Source organism: Gallus gallus, chromosome 17 (genome assembly GCF_016699485.2).
Source record: "Gallus gallus isolate bGalGal1 chromosome 17, bGalGal1.mat.broiler.GRCg7b, whole genome shotgun sequence".
Taxonomy (NCBI): domain Eukaryota; kingdom Metazoa; phylum Chordata; class Aves; order Galliformes; family Phasianidae; genus Gallus; species Gallus gallus.
In genome coordinates, this window is record NC_052548.1 from 5,969,871 (window position 1) to 5,993,820 (window position 23,950).

General features: G+C 45.4%; 1 protein-coding gene across 5 annotated transcripts; it reads left to right on the forward strand.

The window, feature by feature from the left end:
• Nucleotides 1-809: 809 nt before the first annotated feature.
• LRRC8A (leucine rich repeat containing 8 VRAC subunit A) lies at nt 810-22,079 on the forward strand. 5 transcript variants are annotated; one of them, XM_015279568.4, is made up of 4 exons: nt 810-936; nt 2,365-2,490; nt 10,973-13,139; nt 15,986-22,079. In XM_015279568.4, exons 3-4 carry the CDS (start codon nt 10,983-10,985, stop codon nt 16,259-16,261), a joined length of 2,433 nt encoding a protein of 810 aa, XP_015135054.1. In that variant the 5' UTR covers nt 810-936; nt 2,365-2,490; nt 10,973-10,982; the 3' UTR covers nt 16,262-22,079. The 5 variants fall into 5 exon arrangements, with proteins under 5 accessions (XP_015135054.1, XP_015135053.1, XP_003642331.1 ...); XM_015279567.4 differs by lacking the exon at nt 810-936 and adding an exon at nt 996-1,387; XM_003642283.6 differs by lacking the exon at nt 810-936 and adding an exon at nt 996-1,029.
• The last annotated feature ends 1,871 nt before the right edge of the window (nt 22,080-23,950 follow it).

The following is a 23,950-nucleotide window of genomic DNA, read 5'->3' on the forward strand; positions in this document are numbered from 1 at the left end:
ATCTCCAGCACTGGCAGGAGAGATCCCTGCCGCTGTGGTGCTGAGACCCATTGCCTTCCTAGAAAGCCACAGCTGTGCTTATTTTACCGTAGCAGCAACCACGGCTGTCCACCAGTCCAAATTGGCTGCACTTAACTGCCCCGTGCTGCTTCTTGTGCACTAAATGACGTTATCATGAATGCCTTTGAAGCATCCTTCATGAATTTTTAAAAGAACAACGTTGGACAAATGAGTCAGCTGTATGAAAATAACCACGGGAGGATCGCTCTGCCTTCCTCAGGCCCCACAGAACGGCTCCTGGGTAAAACCTCACAGCACCGCTGTGTCGCTCTTCCTGCGGCGAGGAGAGAAATGCCACATTTTTAGCGGTCTTTGTTTGGTGGACAGTTGTTAGAGATCAAGAATTGGGTTTTCAGCACATTTTACTTTGCATAAGTTGGTTCTAAAAGGAAAAGTGGTAAATCGTGCTATTTAAATTGCATTTGTTCTCTTACTGCTAAATAGATTCGCTATTGATACCACTTGTATTCACACACACACACACACTCATAAAAACTTAACGAAGAGGTAAATCTCTTTATTTAGGGAGAAGGAATTCTGGAATCCAATGTACTGACACAGCAGGTGAGGGCACTGTCCCACTACCCACCCCAGCCCCTCAGCTCTTGGTGGCTGCCCCTTTAAGACTTCCACCATTTTGCGTTCTGCCCTGCACTAAGATGGCGCCCACGCCTTCACTTTCCTTCCCTCCCCCTCTCTCCCCTCGTTATATCCGGACACATAAATTCCGTCCCACCCTGCGCGGCCTCACCCTACGTAAAGATGGTGGCGCGCCCTTCCCCTTGTGCCCGCCTCCAAGATGGCGGCGCCCTCTTTCTCTCCTCGCTAGAGGCGGTGAGGCGCTCCCCTGGTGGCCGTGTATGCCGGGAGGGTGAGGTCAGTTCCGGGGTGGGGCCGCCTCGGTGCGGACAAAAGGAGCCCGAGCCGGCGTGAGAGAGGGCGGGGGCTGAGGAGGGTCGGTGTGGACAGGTGGGTGTGGGTAGGGATGGACTGCGGCCTGTTTGTCTCCCGCCGCGCTGCTCTCAGAGCGGAGGGCGCCCGGGTGGGGCTGCCGGGCCGCATCCCCTGTGGAAGGGGACGGCTGTGAGAGAGCAGCGGGCGGTGAGGGGGTTCTGAGGGGCTGCAGCCCTGACGGGAGGGCAGCGGACGGGGGGGACTCGCCGACTGACTGGGCAGTAATTCGTTTCCTCCGTGTGCCCGCCGTCCCTGCGCTGCCGGGGGAGGCGGCCCTGGGTGTGTGGGGCGCGGCCGGGCCGCCCCTGCGCTGCTGGCAGCCCCTTGGCGCGGGGGTGCGATCTGTGCTTGTTCCCGGGGCAGCTTGAAGCCGGTAGGTTTTCTGAATTAACTTTCCGTCTCATTTTGTCGTAATGTCTGCTTTTTTCCCCTCCGAAGCCTGAGGCGGTGCGGCAGGTTGGTGGGCAGATAGGGGCGATGCGCTGTCAGTGTGCGGGTGTGTCGCGCTGTGATTTGGGGCGGTGCTGAGCCCTGAGAGGAGGACAGGATGGGGGGAGCCGGGTGGGGAGGGAAGGTCAGCGAGTCCTCTCCTTTAGCTTGTTCCTTTGCAGCAGTTTGGCACGGCTGGAGTGGAAAAGCTTTGATTGTGAGCAGGTTGCTTCTGAATCTGCCAACCCTGATGCTGGCATTGGCCGATCCCGACGTGTTCTTGGGTTGAACATCTTAACCAATAGGCTTTTTTTCTAGTGATGTCTCTTCCAGTGTTTTTTTTTTTTTCCTGCTTCTTGTTGATGAAATGCTTTCTGAAGTTCTGCAGTCCTCCCTGACTTTGAGGTTGGAGGGGTCCTTCAGAGCCAGGCCTTGCTCCCTTGTCTGCTTCCCCACACTGATGTGCAGGAAGCAAGGAGAAAAGGCTCTTATAGTTCTTGTTGACGATGCTTTGAAAAGATTCATGTTGGTAGATGTGTTGCGAAGAGTGGGGATAGCTGCTTGAGTGCAAAATGATGAGGGATGTGTGTTTTCAGAGGGTCCTGATGCATTTAGATCTTTCCTCCAGGAGGTTAATCTGTCTTTGTTAGTTTAGTAGCAGTAGTGGAACTCAGAGTCTCCTTTAGATGGGTTTGCAACACCTGCTTTTCGATGGCTTCTGGAACAAATGTTGGAGATTTGCTTCCTCTTCTAAATTTTACTTAGAGCTTCTAACATCTTTCCAGCTATCAGCATCTCGTCTTAGTTCCCAATGACCATCTAGTTTGTTCCTGGAATCGTAGACATCCTTTCCCAGACTTTTACATAACGTGGTTCCTCTGATTTTTGTTCTCTCTGCTGATAACCTCTGCTTGATTTCAGGGAAGCTGTTCCCATGGCGTGTGGGGAATGCAACGCTTCAGCACCTGCTCAGGATCCAGCACGCAGGAACATCATCCACTTCCAGCACAGAGAACTGAAGTGCAGATAGCAGAACCCAACTGCAGGGTAAGGGCTGCAGGCCAGTCTGGGAGTCGTGTACTAAAGGCACAAATGAAATCACGAGAGCACTGCTTAAATATAGTTGCAAAACAAGGCGGTGATAAGATGTTTGATAAAAGAGCAAGGGGAAAAGGTGGTGTGTCGGGGAGAGTGGTTGTATGCTTATTTAAATCTGTGAGCCCCAAGCTTTAAAGTGGGGAGTAAAGTAACAATGTGTTGTCTGATGTAAAACTTAACTGTTGCATTGTGCATCTGACTCCTGGCCACATAGAGCCTGACTACTTAAGTTAAAAAAAGGTACTTTAAGGCTGTATGCTCTCTGTTTATTTTGGTCAATATTCTTCAGTTTCCAGCAGGGTGATGTTTGTACTGCTATGTAAACATCTCATAAACATTTTTTTCTGTGGTTAACTAAGGAGAGCACTGACTTACTGCCCCTGTGGGCCTCACTTAGGCAGTGGTGAGGATTGGTAGCTGGAAACTTTGTCTCTTTGGGTGTCCTCTAGAACAGTGATGAAAGGTAGTGCAGAGTGCCCTGCTTGTCTGCAAGATGAGAGATGCAGTCCAGATGGGTCAAATTGTGAGCAGTGGGGAGGTGCAGGTTTGTGTTCTGACAGTTCAAGGATTTGCTTTGTTGTGCTGATCATGTGTGGTGCTCGGAAGCCGTAACTGTATTAATGTAGGTCAAAGGGAATGTGCATAAATAACTCCCTAAGATATACCAGAAGCCATGTGTTAAAATCTAACGCTTCCATGTTTGAAATGTGGAGTGCCTGAAGCCTCTCAGTGATGACTTCCCAAATGCTTTGAGTTATTGCATTCTCGTAAATGCTGCAGTTGTTGAGAAAGTCAGTTCCTGGCTTAGGGTGCTCTGACTTGATTTTAAAAAGTCATGGAATTCAAATGTAAGTTATTGTGCTGCTGTGTACAATCCAAACTACAGGCCTTCGTGAATTCTTCCATGTTCTAAAGGAGGATTTTGTTCATTTGAGTATTTAAAAGGGAATTGAAAGTTACTGATGTTAAATTGAGCCTTGCTGGCGTCTAGGAAAACACAGTGAAGTCGTGTGAGTGGTGGTGGACTACAGAAGGAGAGGGTTTCTACATTTTATGTGGGGCTCCTTCATGCTGGGATGTCTCACCACTGTTTTGGTAAGGATTAAACACAAACATACTTCGTTGCAGTGTAGCAAGCCTTCTTCCTGCATGTTTTTCCAAGTAAGTGTTTTCAAAAATAGCCTCAGTTTAGGATGTGTGCTATTGCTGAGCTGGCATTTAACAGTCTCTGTTGTTTTGAAGAGTATATCTTGAACGCTTCCAGGCAGCTTTTTCCCTAAGCTGTTTTGCATGCATTTTGTATTGCAAATGGCAGTACAGTTGATATAGCTGGATTATATACGGCCCTGCTGTTGCTGTCAAACTGCATTTGAAACTAAAAGCTATTCAGTCAGAACCACCCCGCTGGAATGATAGTGCTTTTACCTCCTATACCAGGTTTTGTTAATGTTTGCTGTAAAATTACCAGGCAATATAAAGCTCCTCTGTGCCAAATTTGTGTGCACTGGACTAGTTAACAGATTCTGTTTTAGAGTTGTGGCTTTATTGCCTCTCTTATCTATCAGTGAATACAATCAGAAAATGTTCTGAGCTGGAAGTCGTAGTCACTGTTTTGAAGCTCATGATACCAAAGACAAGGTTGCAGGGTCAGGAGTAAGCAGGTGAATTTATGCTTGTTTCTCTTCTGTCAGACTGAGGCAAAATATTATTGTGTTGACAGCTGAAATCTTACTTTGCTCTTGCTGAAATCCTCTTTCATCTTCGGTTCATCTCTCTGGGTGTTGCCACAGCTGTTTTCAAGCTAATAAATTTGTAGATGTTGTCAGTTCGTTAACGATAAATTGTGATGATCCTTGCTTAAAAGTCTTGGCTTTGAGTCTAGTGTCTTGATTTCTCAATCTCTTGTTAGAAATGTCACCATTTCAGTCTTAATTGAAGGCAGTTGTTTACCCCTTTTTGTATCACTTTTCAATGCTGGAATTAAATGCTGAATAGACTTCAGCAGCTGAGGGAGTGCTTGAAGCTGTTCTGCTTGTTCCAAGTTAGCACTCTTGTTGTCTTTTTTAATCTTAAGTAGTTAGTAACAATTAATTCAACCACTTGCATTTGTTGGTACAAGGAAGTGTTTTGTAGTGTCCCATTGGAATAAAGCCATCATACTTTTCAAAGACAAGCTCCAATGCCCTGTCCTTGAGGCATCTCTCCTATGGTGAAGGAAATTAATTTTGGCTAGCAAACCTGTGACCACACACATTCATAATTTATAAGCTGACACAGGCTTTTTCTCTGGCTTGCATCACTGTAGCATGTCATCTGATAGCATTTGAATTTCCATAGCAATATCACACTGATGTGGTCCCTGATCCAAGCATCAGTGATGCTGATAACTTCAGAGTGTGTTCACTTCTGTGCAGCTGGGGTAAAACCCTGCAGAAAATGGGCAGGCCAACCCAGGTCTCCATCATAGATTGTTCTGATTGTGCAGGTGTTCTGCCCTGTGCTTGTTAGGACAGGCTTGTTTGTGTGATAGTAAACAGGAGCTGTTGTGTTTTGCTAAGAACGTGAGCCTTGCATCTGACAGGAAGGGTGAATTAAAAGGTAGCAGTAAAGATGATAGAAGTTCTGTCTGTAGTGTAGGTGAGTTTTTTCGTGAGCTTCAGTAAAGGTGCTACCTGGTTAATTTGCTTCATCCTTCTGTATCTTGTGGCTTGGGTGGGACTGAATGTTATATAACCACCAGCTGTATGTGAAAACCAATGTAATTTACTCTGTGTTCAGTTTGTTGTCTGTTCCAGCAGGTGAAGAGTGTAAGTGCTGGCTGCCACTGTTCCACTATTCCATCTGCCAGTCTGAATAATGTACAATCCTTTAAACTTTGTGTTTGCTTCTCTGTCTCAGAAGGCATTTTCTACAGGAGAGATGTTATTGCAGTCAGACCCAGATGTAAGGATGATGGGTGGTTTTTTGGAACTCTGGAACCTGCTTTCCTTGCTGTTTACTTCTACAAACAGTGAGGGACAAAATCACTTGAGCCTTATTCCATCTGACATCTTGGGCTTTTTCAGTTGATCATGTGGCTGTCCCTGTTTGGAAGGTTTTTGAGGAGTGACTGAAAGCAGCTCTGTTTTAACCTCCTCCTTTTGCTTTCAATTCTGAGCCTAATAAACAAGGGGGAGGGAGCGCAAATTACCATTCCTACTTCTGACTTGCAAAGCTCTTTACATTTCCTGGTGTTTGAACAAAGAGCTCTGTGTTCTGCCCCTCTTTAGTGTTTCAGGTGGCAGCATGCTGGGGAGGGAAGCTCTGCTGTTTTGAAACCTTATTGTAACATGTTGCAGCTCGTCAAAATCAGGGCTATAGTCTTAAGAGCACCAAGTCCTTTTTCTTTTCCCTTATCTACCTCTGATACTGTCAGCACACAAACACCTCCCTTGTTCTCTTGGCTTCTGAGAGGTAAGAAACTGTCAGCAGTGCTTGACTGCTGCTTTGCAGTCTACAGTCCAAAAGCCACTGAGATTTAAGAATGTGTGATATAAACTAAAGGTTTGCAAGTGTCCAGTATACAGTACATCCTTGTCTAGCTATTTAAATTTGTATTGTGAGATTGCCTCCCTTGGACGCTGCATCCCACTAAAGGTAAGGATTTCTATGCTTTCAAGGAGAGGTCCTGGAAGTAAGGGATAGAAACTGAGGAAATTCTTGGGCACGTCATGAGATCTTGGATGTAGTCCTGTTTTGACAGTAGCTCTGTTTGCAACAGAATGGTCAACAGAAGGAAGAAAGGGAAGAGGAGGATGGATAAAGCATTCAGCAAATAATGAGTCAAGCTGACGACATACCAGCCAGTGAAACTAAACAATGATGTTTCTGTTCACTTTGTCTCTAGCTGGGTATGCTGGTCAGCAGGTACAGGCAGGAATTTCAAGCACAGCTCAGCCAGGTATCTGTCAGCAATAACTCCGTCTTTGCGTGTTTAGGTTATTGTTATAGGGAAATTCTTCAAAGAAGAGGATGTTTGTGCTCTTGTAGTTGCTCTATTCATTCCTTGATCATCTTAAGTATCACGAGAGTCTTATCTTGTGAAAAGGATTTGTGCTCTCAGCTCTGGTCTTTGTTGGTTAAGGTACGTGCTACAATACAAGGTTTTTGTTAGCTGGATAAGTTTATTCTTGTTTCTGAATGATTTTATTATTTAGGTGTGGTGTGCTCAGGATGTCCCTGTTTTTCTAAGTTATTTTTTTCCTCCAGGTGTGCCTAATAAAACGTAATATTCATACTTGATGATACTTCAGATTTGAAGTCTAGGTAATTTTGGCAGGCTTCTTATGTAAATTTGAAATAGTCATTTCATCTGTTGTATCAGCCTGCTCGGTATTGACAGAGGACCTGTGCTGCACATGGTAGGTAGGTGCCTGGGAGCGATGCAGGGATGGCCATGCTAGCCTGACTTGTTTGTACTAAATGGGCTCTGCCTTCCTTCCTGAGGTTGCCTGATTAGCAGTATGTAGTGAGATGCCAGCTTGGGTCTGGGTAAATCTGCAGGCCCTGAAGGGATGTGCAGTACCTAAATGTGGATATTGCAGAGATTTTAGGAGTGTATTTGTGGGCTGAATTGATAGATATATTATGGTCTTGCTGTCTCGCAGTGAGACTTTAGCACGTGGGTCTTTACCTGTACAGGCTCCAACTACTCTGCCTGTTCTGCACTGGATATGAATTGCAGCACAGTGCTGCTTTGGTGCAACTGAAGCCCTCAAAGGTAATGGCACTTCTAAAATGAGAAGTGGGAGACTGCTCAGAGAACTGCATGGTAAATCGGAGTGGAATGTGAAAGCTGAAACACCTTTGAGACAGATACACACTTGTAAGATTTCTTCTGTGTGCAATTCCTAAAGCTTGCCTAATTAATTATACCTTTGGAAAACTTCCTTATGCTTCTGATAAGTGGATAGGGCTTGAGCGATGATGTTCTCACCTGTTGTGTCATGCAGGTTTAATTCAACCTTTAAACTTGAATTAAGCACTCTTTCAAAATCTCTGTATCCATGTCTCCCATTTGGTGGAGTTAACTGTGAGCAAATTGCCAGTTTCTGAGCCCCAGCTGGAAAGGCATGCAATTTGAGGTATATCTGAAGGAGCTGAGCCTTTTCATCCCCAAACCTTCTCTACTACAGTGCCAGAACAATATCTTCTTCCTAAATAGCTCTGTTCTGCTGCCTGTGTACTCGGTGGGAGAGTCTGGGTTCCAGATGCCTGCTTGGTTTCTGTATAGTGGCTGGAACCACAGTTCTTATGGGAAAAACCCTATTGTGCAGGGCAGCATCAGGTAGCAGAGGTAAGCCCTGAGAATCTGACTTCTTGAAGTTAGTCTGCTGTTGTCAAAGCCAGCAGCAAAACTGCCTGCCTGAATCCAGAAGGGAGTGTTGCAACCAGAATCACGTTTTAAAACGATTATGAAATGGGGTCTACAAAATAATGACGCTTGTGTTTCGCTGCAGAACAGTCATCAGGTTTTTCAGGAACTGGAATGGATTGCATATGTGGGAAATCTGGTTGAGGAGGACGGTAACTTTTCCCCTTGGTTTCCCAAGGTTTTGGTGGTCAATTTTCCCTTTTACCACAGGTGCTGCAAGTAAGATTAGATAAGACCTGGGGGACTCCAGCTTCTGTAAAATGACCCCTTGTTTTATTGCTTTTCATCTTGGACTTGAACAGGGCCTCCACAGCTGCCAGGAGTGGGAACTTGCTGAGAATGTCCTTTTCTTCATGCCGTGACCCTATCATTGTTACTAGAGGGCAAGGGATTTCCTGCTCCACCACGCCAGGGTTTAACTGCTGATGGGCTATCGTGGGACATTCAAACAGATGATTTGTTAGCTGTCTTGTAACTGCACAATGTAAAGGCAGATTTCCTATCCCATGTGGTTGGTAAATAGAATTAGGAGGCCTGTTGCCCTAATTTTTTTGCTTTCCTTCCTAGCTATCTTGAGATACAAATCAAAGTAAACACAGGGTTAGTTTGTTGCAAAAAAGCAATGAGGTATTTCTTAGACTGAGGAAAAACTGACAACGCAGCACTGCAGCTCAGGCCTGGAAAATGCCTTAACCATGAGACTCTGCTTCCTGAGAAGTTCATTTCTCTTTCATAACCTTTCTGTGGGCAGCTATGAAGGACCCAATTCCTGCAAAAGCTTCCCTGCCAGGAGTGAAGAAGCACTGGAGGGAAGAAGAAAGGATCTATAGGGAGAAGTGGTATCTAGACAAGAGAAAGAAAGGAGATGAGTATCTTTTTCTCTCGATGTAAGGTGGGGGGAGTAGGAAAGTGATTAAGTAGGGAGCAGTTCTTTAATGAACAGCACCAGAGTTCTCACTGCAAGCTCCTGAAGGAAAAGAGGAATTAGGATCTTAGCCAGCACTATGGGAGAGCAGTGAGGGGTACAGCAGTGTTTGTTGCCTCTTAAATGTAGTTTGGAAGGAGTGACAGCAGAAGCTCTACATCACACCTGGCAGGAGTATTTAAGGAGAGTGTGCACTGGCTGAGATACTGCCACTGGACCACTGTGGACCCTTAGGGTGGTGTGTTGCTCTCAGAGGGGCACTGAGCTCTTAATCTGGCAGAACAGAAGCTGTGCTTTCCTGTAAGCATAGATGAATTTGAGAAGCAGAGCTGTGACAAAGTTAACTCTTCCAGCAGATGACTGCAGTAGCTTTTGGTGTTTTCCTTTTACAAAGCTTTTTGGGCTTTCTCTTGCTTGGACTGGAGAAGTGCAGGACTTTCCTTTGTCTGATTACAGTGGAAGGGATGCAGAGGGTGCTGGGGAGGGTGTGTATCCTTGCTTTCCCTTGTGGTATGGCAGCATGTTAGCTATCCTGCCCTGGCTCTCACACTCTTCAGTAACTGAGCTTGATTGGGCAGAAGGGCAAATGCTTCTTTAGGGATAGCTGTCATCTTTCAGCCCACCTCTAGCAGCCTTCCCAAGTAGCTCTAAGTCAAAGCTGGCATTTTACCATTTATTGTTGTAAGCGACAAACCAGGGAATAGTGTTCTCAATTTAGTGTCTCTAGGGAGTGTGGTGCTTCTTGAGTTCATGTTAGGAGGGGCTTCCTTTGCAGTTCTGGCCTGGAAGTTAATTTTAAATACAAACTCATATTCTACAAAAGCAGATGGTGTGGTCACTCTGCTTGGCTTCAGTCAGCGGTATATAAAAAGCAGCTTTCAAGCCTACAGTTCCCCAGGGCTGGTCAGGATGGCCTGTACGAATGCTGCCTTATGGGCTAAGGAAACAGGATTGAACTTTTGTTCTTGCTCTGTTACAATTGAGTTGATAGGAGTCTCAAACTGACAAAGATTTGTGCTTGTCTGGCTCCTGAATGTTGCTAGCAAGCATGATGTGATATTACTGCCTTTTCAGCATCATTAGAACAAGGTATAATGACTTCATGCACTTGTGTTGCATGTCACATACAGGGGATGCTTGGTGAGTTTGCACTTACAGATCTGTTGGGCTTGTGGGTTTTCTATGGCTTATTCCCTCTGGAACTCTGAAGGACAGAACAAGCTCTGCCATAAGGTCTCTCTTCCCAGAACCTTTTCATTTCCTTTGTGACTCTTAAATCCCAGCTGAGATGAACTCTAGGTGGGAGTGGTTGGTCAGGGAAGTGAATTCTTATACTGAGTATGCTTCCCCTTTCCTACACTTGTGATGTGAAGAAAACAAAGAGCAGCTGTTACAGGATTTCAGAAGTGAGCCTATCTGTAGGCAAGTACTGCTTCTTTGGGAAGTTGATGCAGAGGTGGAGAGCCAGAACTTCTTCCTGTGGAAGGAAAAGGGATGATATCAAGCAACTTCTTGTTCTTTTCCAGTTTTCTTAATCAAATCTGAGTTGCGTCAATGTAGTGGTTCTAGGAAATATAACTACTGATTGTAAGTCCTCTTCGTTGCCTCTGCAATTGGAGAGCCACAGAGATGCAGAGTTACTTAGTTCTGTAAAGGAGTAACAAACACATGACAACTGTGCTGCGTGTGTGGATTTTCTCTAATAATGCTGTCCAATTCCTTTGTTCCTGAAATGATATCCCTGGACAAAGCTGAAAGCTTCCAATTATTCATCTGTCAGAGGAGTTAAAGTTAGTCCTGGAAGCCTTTTTTCAGTGTGAATTTATCACCTGCAGACTGCTAATGACAAGTACCTGTTCTGATGCCTTGTAACTACTCACCTGTGAGGATGAACACCACCACAGTAACTTTACAGCCTCAGCTGTAACCAGGTACATCACTCAGGTAGTCTCACTTGTTTGTAGCCAAGTGACTTGAAACTAGGACTTAATTCAGTCTTGCTTTGCCAGCACTTAAAATACGAATTTTCTGACACCCTCTAGGAGAGCAGAACAAAAGAGTTTTAGTAATGCCTGCTTCTGTTTTCCTTTCAGGTGGTGAATCATGATTCCAGTCACTGAATTGCGATACTTTGCTGACACTCAGCCAGCATACCGCATCCTGAAGCCATGGTGGGACGTATTCACGGACTACATTTCCATAGTGATGCTGATGATCGCAGTGTTTGGAGGGACACTTCAGGTCACCCAGGACAAAATGATTTGTTTGCCCTGTAAATGGATTACCAAAGACTCTTGCAATGACACTGTCAGAGGTTGGACAGCTGTAACCCCAGAGCGTATATACTATAACTCTAGTCTTGTTCCCTCCCCTGATACAGGGCCTACAGGGATTCAATATGATTTGGACCGGCACCAGTATAACTATGTGGATGCGGTGTGTTATGAGAACCGCCTTCACTGGTTTGCCAAGTATTTTCCTTATCTGGTGCTGCTACATACTCTTATCTTCCTGGCTTGTAGCAACTTCTGGTTCAAGTTTCCAAGGACCAGCTCCAAGCTGGAGCATTTTGTGTCTATTTTGCTTAAGTGTTTTGACTCTCCATGGACAACGAGGGCACTATCTGAGACAGTGGTGGAAGAGAGCGATACCAAGCCAGCATTTGGGAAAATGAATGGCTCCATGGACAAGAAATCCTCCACAGTCAGTGAGGATGTGGAAGCCACTGTTCCCATGCTGCAGAGAACAAAGTCTCGAATTGAGCAAGGAATCGTGGACCGATCTGAGACGGGTGTCTTGGACAAAAAGGAAGGTGAACAGGCCAAAGCACTCTTTGAAAAAGTCAAAAAGTTCCGTACGCATGTGGAAGAGGGAGATATAGTGTACCGCCTCTACATGAGACAGACCATCATCAAAGTAATCAAGTTCATTCTCATCATCTGCTATACTGTTTATTATGTCAACAACATAACATTTGATGTTGACTGTAAGGTGGACATTGAGAGCTTGACTGGCTACAGGATGTATCGCTGTGCTCATCCTTTGGCCACTCTCTTCAAAATCTTGGCATCTTTCTACATCAGTTTGGTGGTAGTCTATGGCTTGATCTGCATGTACACGCTCTGGTGGATGCTGAGGCGATCACTCAAGAAATACTCCTTTGAGTCTATCCGTGAAGAGAGCAGTTACAGTGACATTCCTGATGTGAAAAATGACTTTGCTTTTATGCTCCATCTGATTGATCAGTATGACCCCCTGTATTCAAAGCGCTTTGCTGTCTTTCTGTCAGAGGTCAGTGAGAACAAGCTGCGGCAGCTGAACCTCAACAACGAGTGGACTTTAGAGAAGCTGCGGCAGAGGATCACTAAGAACTCTCAGGATAAGCTGGAACTGCATCTGTTCATGTTGAGTGGCATTCCTGACACAGTCTTTGACCTCATAGAGCTGGAGGTCTTGAAGCTGGAGCTTATCCCTGATGTCACCATTCCCCCAAGCATTGCTCAGCTCACCAGCCTTAAGGAACTATGGCTTTATCACACCGCTGCCAAAATTGAGGCTCCAGCCCTGGCCTTCTTGAGGGAGAATTTAAAATCTCTCCACATCAAGTTCACAGACATCAAGGAGATTCCTCTTTGGATCTATAGCCTGAAGACACTAGAAGAGCTTCATCTGACAGGGAATCTGAGTGCTGAAAACAACCGGTACATTGTAATAGATGGATTGAGGGAGCTGAAGAGGCTGAAGGTGTTGAGGTTGAAGAGTAACCTCACCAAGCTGCCACAAGTGGTGACAGATGTTGGTGTGCATCTTCAGAAGCTTTCCATCAACAATGAGGGCACCAAGCTCATTGTTCTCAACAGCCTTAAGAAAATGGTCAACCTGACAGAGCTGGAGTTGATCCGTTGTGACTTGGAGCGCATTCCTCACTCCATCTTCAGCCTCCACAATCTGCAGGAGATAGACCTGAAGGACAATAACCTCAAGACCATTGAGGAAATCATCAGCTTCCAGCACTTACATCGTCTCACTTGCCTTAAACTGTGGTACAACCACATTGCCTACATCCCCATGCAAATAGGCAACCTCACCAATTTAGAGCGCCTTTACCTGAATCGTAACAAGATAGAAAAGATCCCTACCCAGCTCTTCTATTGCAGAAAACTTCGCTATTTGGATCTCAGCCACAACAACTTGACTTCCATACCACCAGACATAGGACTTCTTCAAAACCTGCAGAACCTAGCTGTGACAGCCAACAGGGTAAGTGAGCAGGAGCCTCAGTGTTCCTCTGTGAGCACAGGAAATTCTGGTGCGTCTGTTATCTGTGGGACTAAATGGGTCACAGTGGTGTGTGAAACGTTCCTGGCGCTGCTGTTCTATTTAAATTTCCAAGCTTTAGTTCTTTTCTGAGGGCTTTATCTAAGGCAAATAACTCCAGGAATAATTCTTTCGTTGAACAGCTCTTGTAGCATTTCTTTTTTTTTTTTACAGGGAAATTGCTTTTAAGTAGCAGTTAGAGACAGTTTCCTAAAGCCTGTCTCCAGCTTGTTTCTTTGCAGCTAGAAGCTTGTATTCCCTAGATTGACATCAGCTTTGGTCTTAAAATGAAGATCTAAGAAACTAGTTGTAATGTAGTACTTATTCACTGTACTTCAGCTAAGTGCATACACTGTGACAGCAGCCAGTCGAGCATGTGCATGTGTGCAGCTCACAATTTTCATGCAGTACTACTTATTTCTGGGAAATACTCTGTAGTTCAGTCTTGTAACGTGTATTTTGTGTGAGAAGCTCTATGTTACAGACTTAAGAAGCATGATTCTTAATCTGTCACATTTAAAATATGTTGTCTTGTTCCACAAAGGTTATGTTAGAGAAAGTAAAACAGTCTTTTGTAGTGTGCTTTCTCTGGAAAGAGTAGGTTAAACCAGGTTTGTCAGTTGACCATCAGACTTGACTTAGAGAGTAGGAAGTGTGGCACCTTACTATGCCTCAGTGCAATGTCTATGGGTTTTCTTGTGCAATCCCAGATGGACTTTGGCAGTTAAGACTTAGACTTGGCTTAAGTGCAAGGCAGGTCGCAAGGGAGATGACCAAGTGTGCTATGCTGCCTGGTTACCCTTGGGTTGGAAGAGGCTTAATTGCTTAAAGCAAACTGTCCCATGGGTTTTCCTGCGTGTTTGTTACTGTTTTGGGGATTAAGGAGGCCTCATTTACCAGGTGGCAAAGATCAACCTGTGATCACACAGACTGTGGCTGAGCTGGAAGACTTGTTGAGGCTTTCAGTCACTCTCTTTGCTGAAGTTGCAAAAGGATCTACCAGAATGTACAAAGCACAGACAGCTCTGATCAGTGGCTTCTGGTGTATACTTCTGTATGGGTGTGTGCATCCTTCTGTATGGGTGGCTTAAGCTCAGAACTTCCTGGTATGCACAGATTTCATACCAGATTGAAAGCCAAAATATATTGTCAGGGTGAATGTGGCTGAGAGGGGTGTTTTCTGAGGTTGGTGTTTAAGCAAAATGAAGAAAGTTTTAACTCCTTGTGCTGTTCAGAACCCAGATAATTCTGTGCCATTTGTCTTCTGGGAACCTTGCTGCTACACCTTCCTGAGAGCTGATGTGTGGTTTACCTTCTGCAGTCCTGGGTTGGAGCCCCCCTTGGAGGAAAAGGAGTTGAAGCAACTCTGTTTTCTGCAGCACTGTGTGACACCACCTCTTTTACTGTGTGAAAGTACTAATGCAACAGGAAAGCTGTGGAGCATCCTCTGCTCCACTGGGTTTGGAAGTGGAAAGTGATGCGAACCCAGTGAAACAGCTAAGCTGCTTATATCCCCTGCAGGTGCCTGGGCAAAGCACTATTACCCTGGGGCTCCTCAGAGTTAGTTACTTACAGGGAGCAGTGGCAGCAAGGAGCACAAGGGCTGGTAGGCAGGCTTTTCCCAAGGCCAGGAGTTACCTCAAATGTCCTCTCTTAGCTCAGCAGTCTTAGCAAACAGAAGCTGCTGGTGTTGGCTGGTACCGGTGTACCATTTTGGGAAGCAGGCCATATTATAGCACACTGCTTCCTTCCTAAACCAATACTTGTTCCTTAAATAGCTGTATTATTTTCAGAAGTCTGTGAGCAGGGCGGTTGGACTTAGATGATCCCAAGTGGTCCCTTCCAACCTCAACCTTTCTGTGATCACTTAATTGCATGTTGCTGTTCATGTAACACTTGACAGCACCAATAACAATGGCTGAATTCGGCTGTTTTTAATTGGTCTTGTCTCGTCCCTGCTTTTGGTTGAGCTGAACTTCATACAGAATTGATTACAGTTCAATTTAGCCATGTCATGCATAATTCAAGATTTAAAAAGACATGGTTCTGTATAAGGGCAAATAATAATCTTTGTGATGAGGCTTTCAACTTAGTGGAGAATATTGAATTGCTGCACTTAATTCCTGGCCTAGTGCTCATTAAACCTTATCTATCTATCTCCTTCACTGGAAGGAGTACTGCAGTAAAGGAAATGAGACTTGTTAAGTTAGTGACTTGAAGGCAGTGGTGGGAAAGCTAACAGAAGGTGACTTCATTTTTTGTTGTACTGTCCAAAAAAAAAGACCACCTTGTAATTTGAAGCCTATGAAGACCCTGCAACAATACCAAACCCTACAGAAAAGATAGAGTGCTCTCAGTTCTCAGGGCCTGACAACTGTACTCGTGTAGTGTCTGCTCCAGGTAATGCAGTACATAGAAACCTACCATATCTTATACGTGATGAAAGTATACAAGAAAGCTTTTAGCCTTCCTGTGAGATGTGAAGAATAACGTTTAAAAAGGTTGATACAGTAAGACCTCAAAGCTGAGAGGTGCCAAGTAGTTGAGATCTGCTGGCATGGTGGTGCTCTGAGAGCTGGGGAAGAATGGCCAATGGGAGAGCTGTGCTGGGAGGCCTCATGCTATAGTAACTGCTTACTTTAGGAGCAGTCCTCATGGTAGAAAGCAGGAACTCACTTAAGGAAGGACAACTGAGAACTTTGTAAACAGTTTGTGTGACCTTGTTATTGTCTTATGAGCGTGTGTTCTATTTGGTGACTTCATCTGTAATTGATTTTTTTTTCCTTCAGATCGAGAATCTCCCGCCAGAGCTGTTCCAGTGCAGGAAGCTGAGAACCTTGAACCTGGGAAACAATGTGCTGCAGTCGCTCCCATCCCGTGTTGGAGAGCTGACAAACCTATCCCAGATAGAGCTGCGAGGGAACCGCTTGGAGTGCCTGCCGGTGGAGCTGGGAGAGTGCCCTCTGCTGAAACGCAGCGGGCTTGTGGTGGAGGAGGACTTGTTCAACACACTGCCCTTGGAAGTCAAAGAGCGGCTGTGGAGGGCAGACAAAGAGCAAGCTTGAGCCCCTGAAAGAAGGGGAGGAACCTCTGACCAACAAGAAGGAAACACAAGGCCATTCCAGTCCCCCTTTTCCCAGATCCTCCCCTTCCTCCTCTCCAATCACTATCAAACTAGCCAAGGAGTCCCTGAACAATCATGACTCTGAGGCTGCTTCTTGCCTCAGGTGCAGGATGTGGAAAGCTTGGGATCAGGATGAGGATCAAGACAGGTTAGATGGCTCCTGAGCAAGGGCCAGTGGGAGTAAGATGCTGCTGCTGTTTTGGACAGGAAGCGGAGTGAAGTGGGTGGTGCTGGTGAAAAGAGATTGACCTCCTTTGGATGGAGGAGGAAAGGAAATGTGGGGATTGCTGCCTTGCTTCAGATGGGGATTATAGTGTCAGGGAATGAGTGTCCTGCAAGCGATGATCAAGAGTCTAGGAAACTTCCTGTATCTCCATGTCTGTGACACCTGATACTATTCCCCTCCAACTCAGTGATTCAGTAAGTGAGGCCCCACAGACTGGTAGGGATAGGATACAGAGAGTTGATTCTTTTACCTAAATGCTGGCATTGGGATTTTGGGGGGTGAATTTATCTCAGACATCAGTTTGAATGCAGGATTGTGTTTTGTTACTAATTGTTTTTTCCCCCCTTACATTTGACACCCTGTTGTCTTCCCCTGGGGAGGGAGTTCTCCCCCCAGAACTCCATCTGTGCATTAGAGATTGCACTTTTTAGCAGTTTCAAGTCACTTGTGCTGATGAGTTAATCACATAGCATCCTTCTCTCCAACTGATGATTGGAGGCCCAAACCAAATTAATTCCAGGCCTGTAGCCTGTTCTGAAATGGTTAGAATACGAATGATCTGGATGATACAGAAGATCTGGATTAAAAGCAGTTGGTCTGTCTCATCTATTCTCCCAGAAGCACTGAATTGTTTCATGATCTTGGCTTTTAAAGTTCTCAAGCTGCTTTCAAGTTCCTGATACTGTCACGTAACAATTGCAAACATAAAACCAGTGTGTCAAGGTGTCCCCTGGGGTTGGCAGTGTCTATAGTGAAGAGGAATAACTCAGTTTTCCTCTGCCCCTGTCCATTAAGCTGTTAGATTTGTTGCCAACTTTTTTTTTTTAGGAACAAAAACTACAGACCTGCTTGATTGTTTTTTGTTGTCTTTCACCCTTCGGCAGCTGTCAGTTCCTGTTAACCTTTTGTGTTAAGTAAGAGACTAAGGCTGCTTGAACTTGGTGCTGGAAAAATAACCTGTCCTATTCTTGCCTGTTTCGTTCCCCTGTTGTTAAGGAGCAGTATGAGAATCCTCTGAGGACTGATCTGTAGATCCCTTGAACAGAGCAATCTTTACTGAAACAAGTCTGACCTGTTTGGTGTTGTTTGACAAAACCCTGCACGGGGTAGATAACCTGTGATAGCTGCTGCTGCTCATGTCTCGAGGTGGAGTGGTTAAGGTGTGTCTCCGATACACCCAAAGTCTGCCCTTTTCCATTGGAAGGGATAGGAGGCTCACAGACTGCAGGTCTTGATTGCAATACTCCACATCAAGCCAACAGGTCGTCTCTGTGCTGCTAACAGGCATGAAGTGTTTGGAGGCTTCCTGTGTGTACAAAGGGAGGAAGCTGCAGCCATCTTTGAAGCAGTTCCCGACAAACTGCCAGTGAGAGTGCTGGCATAGCAAACCCTGATGATCCCTTGGATGTTGGTGCAATAGGGCGCTATGGCTTTCCTCATGAGATGTAAGATATGAAATATGCACACTAAACATGCTGAAACCATGAACAATGTTAACTGGGCTCTGGATTTGTTGATGTTCAGATGCTTAAATAAAGCTGTATTAAAATCTAGGAAATCTGTTTATAAAACTGCTTGTAAGGAAGATGTAAATTCTGCCTCCCTTAGTTCACTGTTAAGCTTTAAACAGCCCAGAGGAATAATATAATTTTCTTTATCTGGAAGGCAAGGCAGTGTTTCTAACAGGGTTAGTGTTCAAATTATGTTAGAGTTGGAGCCACTGCCAAATTGATGGGAAACAGTATTGTTCCAAAATGCACTGCGTCAGAGCAAGCACTGGTGCTCAGGAGTGTCGGTGCTGATGCATTTTGGATTGGGTTCATGTACACAAGCATTTTGATTTGGTGGGACAGGAACTGCAAGGTGGACTTAGTGCTACTTGGGTAAGGCAGTAATGGCTTTAGGCTCAGCTACAGCAGTACTGTTTTCCAGGCACTTTCTTATGGTGGCTATAGGGGCTGTTTGGATGGTGAAGGAAACCTTGTTTTCTTCCTTATTCTGTGCCAAAAGACTGTGCTGGAGAGTAATGACAATTGAATTGAGAGGCTTAAAGTCTGTGTTGTATTCAAGGCCACTGGGTAATCTGTTTACAACATGTGTGTTTTATGCTAGACAGGGCTGAAAGGCAATGTACCTCGTAGGATTTTAACCTAGCTTACAGGAACAGATTTCTCCTGTCTGTCTAGGTCATTGTAGATGAATGCTTTAACTCTTGATTCTAGGTATGATACTTATGCCAACTAAGCTTTGTGCAGCTAGGCCAGAAGTTTCTATAAGCAGCTCCTGCTTTTATGCTGTAGTGCTTCTAGAAGCTTGCACATCTCCTGAGCTCTGCTGTGTATCTCAGTGCCGAATCCGTAGGAGAAGTGGACAGTAGGCTTTTCTGCTAGAAGTGAGCCTCTAACTTCTTATTAAATGACAGCTATACTTCTGCTGCTTGCTGAGTAGAAACTGCCCTATGCCTGAGGTCTACAAAGCAATTTCAAGACAGGCCAGTATTGATCATGCATGGAAACACTAGCTTTTTGCTCCTTTTTCAATATTCAAAGCTCAGTTTTTCAGTCGTGGCTGTTAGGGCTTGAGATATCTCAATGCTGCCACTCAGAAAGCTAAGTAGTCTGATAGCTTCTTGTACCAGAAACACAGGTGGCACGAAAATACATTGCCATTCTGGAAGACAGCAATATTTACCTGCTCCTGACATGTGCTTCTTGGTCTTCCATGAAAGAGATAGTGATTTCATAGCATCAGTTTCATATGATGAAATGGGGGAAGCTTTAAAACTGAAAGGATAGGGTCTGAAATGGGAGGTCCTGAACACATTTGCAGCTTGGACCTCCTGTAAAGCTCAACCCACAGCAGAGTGATTCACTCCACTTCCATACCTGCCTGGGTTGCTCAGTCTGAGGGATGAGCTTACATCAACAATCCTTCTTCATTTGCAAGTGTTCAGTCAGTATATGCTATAATTTTTCCTTCAATCTCTGTCAAACTGAAGCTCTGCTTTTTCTGACATAGATCTGTATGTCCAGGAAGAAAAGCTCACCTTAAGCAGACAATCAACAGGTCAGTGTCTTGTTATCCTGGCCTGTCTTTTCAAAGCACTCTAGTTGGTAGCAAAACAGATTTATTAGCTGCTAAATCGTAAAACAACTTGAATTAAAACTGTTTCCTTAATAGCACTGCTGAGCTGAATGTATTCTTGGACCCCCTGTTGATCTTGAGCGTGCTCACCCCGTGCTAGGACAGAAGGTTAGTAAAAACAGAATTCTACCTTTCACTCCAACTACCCCAAAAAGTACTAAGTTACAATGGATTCTTTGAACCACCTGTAAGGTGGGTGGTACCAAACCCATTAAATGTGTTAAAACTTGCTGTATCTCTGAAACTATGCACTGGAATGTTAGATGGAGTTTTTCTTTTGGGTTGTTTTCTGACTTCTTGTTTTGGTCCCTAGTTAACTCAGCAGTGGGAATCCATTCACTCCCTCAGTCTGAATGGTGAAACGTAAGCCCAACACAAGCTGTTACAGGTATCTGTCGTGATGTGCTGTTCTCTGGTATTAATTGTCACTTCTTGAATGTCCTACCTCATTTTTTATTTCTCTTATTACCATTTTTACACTCCACTTAGCTAATTTCATTTTAATTAAAGCAAATGCTTGGTGTCATTACCATAAATAGCATGAAGTGGCTTTCTGTTGCTGAACCACGCCGAGCTCCTCTTCTTGTTCTAACACGATTGTAGGAATTTCGGAACAATGACACATCCTTTGCAGGAGATGATATGTATGGGGAAAAGCTGTTATTGATTTCACAGGACTGTAGGGGCTGGAAGGGACCTCTAGAGATCATCTAATCCAACCCCCCTGCAAAGCAGGCTCCCAGGGCCAGGTTGCACAGGTAGGCATCCAGGTGGGTCTTGTATGTCTCCAGAGAAGGAGACTCCACAGCCTCCCTGGGCAGCCTGTTCCAGTGCTCCGTCCCCCTCACTGTGAAGTTCTTGCACACATTTATGTGGAACTTCCTATGCTTCAGTTTGTGGCCGTTTCCTCTTGTCCTATCACTACACACAGCTGGAAGGAGTCTGTCCTCGTCCCTTTGCCCCCCACACCTAAGGTATTTATAGGCATTGATCAGATCCCCTCTGAGTCACCTTGTCTCAAGGCAGAACAGACCCAGCCTGCTCAGCCTTTCCTTATAAGTGATGTTCCAGGCCCTCTGCCATCTTTGTGGCCCTCTGCTGGACTCTCTCCAGGAGATTCCTGTCTTTTTTGTGCCAGGGAGCCCAGAACTGGACACAGTACTCCAGGTGAGGCCTCACCTGGGCAGAGTAGAGGGGGAGGATCACCTCAATTGACCTGCTGGGCATGCTCTTCTTAATGCACCCCAGGATACCATTTAACAGCTGTGACATCATTTTCCTCCCTTACCTTTTTCCACTTTGGAAAGGGACTCTCATGATTTGATTTCTCAATTTATTTTCAGCCCTTCAGAGGAGGAATAGTTTTTTTTCCTCGATAGCTGTGCCTTCTCTAGGGGCACATTAAGGTAAACTCTCCACTGAGGCACTGTCCCTTCTAGTGCACGTGCGGTTATCTTTGCCTGAAGCCAGCTGTTCCCTCTGGTTCTTCTCCTTCTGTTTGTGGAGGGCACGGAGAGATTTCTTATATGTTGGTGTGACTTTTCTCACTGAAGACCAATGTTGTACTGTAAGTGGTAGCATCACCTGCTCTGAAATGCTACCCTCGGTAAGGCTGTGTGAATGCTAAATAGGAAAGCTATCATTTAGGTTTTGTTTGGATTTTCTTCCTTTCCTTGCATTTAGAAACAATTGGTTTTTTTACTGCTGTTTGGCCACGCAGTGGATTCTGTAGTCTTAACAAAGATGTGCCAAAACGTTTTCCTGTCCTGTCTGCACTGTAACAGTGCACGAAGCAGAACTGGACGAGAGTATGGTCAGACTTCAGCCTCTTCCTTTCCATCCCTCCAACTGCAGTGTTGGATTCATGTTAAACTGTGTTGGTAGTGTGAAATCTTCCAGAGATCCCATCTGAAATCCCTGTTCAAAAGTAACTGCGCTTGAATTGTTGGACCCCAAAAACTAAGGTGAACTGCGTGTGCATTCACACAAAGGCTCAGTTTGGAATGTCTGGAAATACCCTTCCATTCTTTCCCATCTCTCCTTTAAAGGGAGTTCATTGGACAATGGGAAGAATTTTTCCAGGCTAAACTTAATGAGAAGGGGGCTAATGGGCCTGAGTCATCTACAGCTGACAGATGCATCCACTTAAGTAAGGCACTACTCACAGCTCAGACATGGTTCACTCCCATTCTCTAGATGCACTCGCAGGGCTGTGGTTTGGCATGCAGGACCTGTGCTTGGTGTAACATTTCAGACGTTGGCTCTGTATGCGGGGCTGCTCGGGCAGCTGATGAGCAGCACCTCCACCGTAAGCACCGAAGGCTGCTATTGTTTCCTCTGAGACGTGTAAGATCAGACACTTTAACAGAATAAAAGTCTAACTTTGTAATCTGTGTTCTCCTTTTATGTCTGCTTTCTTTTAAGTTGGCTGTGTGTGAAGGTGCTTCGCCTCTGACGACCTCACTTCTCAGGAGACAGATGTGAATAGCTCTTGCTGCTGTGTAGGATTGCTGCTTTACTCATCGCTTGAGCCGTGTGGGTTATGGCTTTGTTTATGAATAACAACAAAGTGGATGTACAGAGATTCTGCTGAGGCCTGGGCTGCCTTACACGTTTACCATCGCTTTAACAAATGGCTGAAACGATCTCCATTGCCGAATACGGACTGTTGGAGCATTGGTTGTCTGCTTGTAGAAACTCAGCTGGCTTTTCAGCCTGCATCTTCCCTAGGAGAAGGATAGGGACTGATAGGATAGGTCAGTGAGTGGAGAATGCTGCCTGTTGCCATAGGAGTGGTGCCTTCAGCCAGCTGCTGGCAGCAGCTTGTGACTTTCAAAGACGGATTGAGTTTCTGAGCAGCTCATTTGTTGTAGTGAAAGGTATTTCCCTTGTGTTCTGCCTGCCTTTGTTTGAGGCCATTTGACCACAGTGATGTTTTACCTGCTTCAGTGGCAGAGCCAGCGGTGGTGGAAGGTGCTGCTCTGTGCCACTGTTTATTGGCACTGGGTTTTTAATGGAATGCTTTGCAGGGCTGAGCTAAGAAAGGGGAGGACAAAACACCTCCTGTTATCTAAGGCTCTCTTTGGGGCTTCCTTCTGGCAAGGGGTCAGCAGCTCCTTGGATCACTGAGCAAAAGGGAAGAGTGAAAGGTGCCATCAGTGAACTGGTGGTGCTTGCTGGATTCCTGGGATCTGGGATGTGGTGATGGAAAGGAGCTTCGGGGTAAAGAACTGATGTCTTTGCTGGAAAAAAACACTCCTAATCCAGATAATTCCAAATGTTCTGTGTAGCTCATTAAGGCGTAACATAACAGCAATATGACAGTGAGATATAACAGTGAGAGTGCTCTCAGTAGGAAATTCTTCTGTTTCTGAGGCTTTTGGTAACTTGGGGGAAAGGACTGTCAACGTGGGAAAAATATTTGGGTATTGATGCTATTTTAAGTAGATACTAATGGACTGTTTAATGCAATTTAAACATGCTATCCCTGTTCCTGTGCTCCTTGTTCCTGGTGAGCATGCTGAGCTGGCTGTGGGGAATCAGGGACTCTGAGCAGCGTCAATGGGAGCCTCACTGCAAAGGAAGTCTGGGTAGCTCTGCAAGGCAGTTGGAACACTGAAGCTTTGTCTGCTGCAGGGCTCTCGGTGTTCCAGTGCTGTACTATGACTGCACCGTGGTGCTGGAGTTGGCCAGGAATGAAGTTTTCCTCCAGAGCAGGAGAAAGTGTGAGCAGTCTGCATGAGAGCTCTCAGAGAGAGGGGTTGGATGGGAAAAGGGCTCATTTCCCAGTTCTACTTCCTTGCTTAAACTTACGGGAAGAGAAGATATTTATGACGATTACGTCCCTCTTTCACTTTTCTGGGGGCGTTACGTGGGGTGGTGGTTTTCCTCTTGCTGGAAACGTCTCACTAAGCCTCAGAATAGGAGTGTGCCTGGGAGGGGGAAAGGCTGTGGGACTCCTGAGGCCAAACCGCTCCTGTAGGCACTGCGGTTGTCCCCTTGTTGGTGTGTTGCCTGCTGGCACTCCCCGTGCCGTGCTTTGCTGTTGGGAGTGCAATTACAACGCAATTCATAAACAGGGAAGCTGTGGTTTGCTGTTGTGTGTGTGAACTCGAGTGGCTTCTGAAGTCAGCACATGTATGTAAGGTGGGGAGTGGAGAAGATGGCATGCTAAACTGCTGGGAAAAAGAAAAGATTACTGGAAATGAGAAGTGATGGTAGGAATGACCTCCGTAACACAGGGGAGAGGGGTATGGGAAT

Bases quoted from the DNA above. Each gene is read 5' to 3' on its own strand.
- LRRC8A (XM_015279568.4), top strand. From the start codon at position 10,983: ATGATTCCAGTCACTGAATTGCGATACTTTGCTGACACTCAGCCAGCA. The intron at 13,140-15,985 runs GTAAGTGAGCAG...TTTTTCCTTCAG, and splicing joins TAGCTGTGACAGCCAACAGG to ATCGAGAATCTCCCGCCAGA.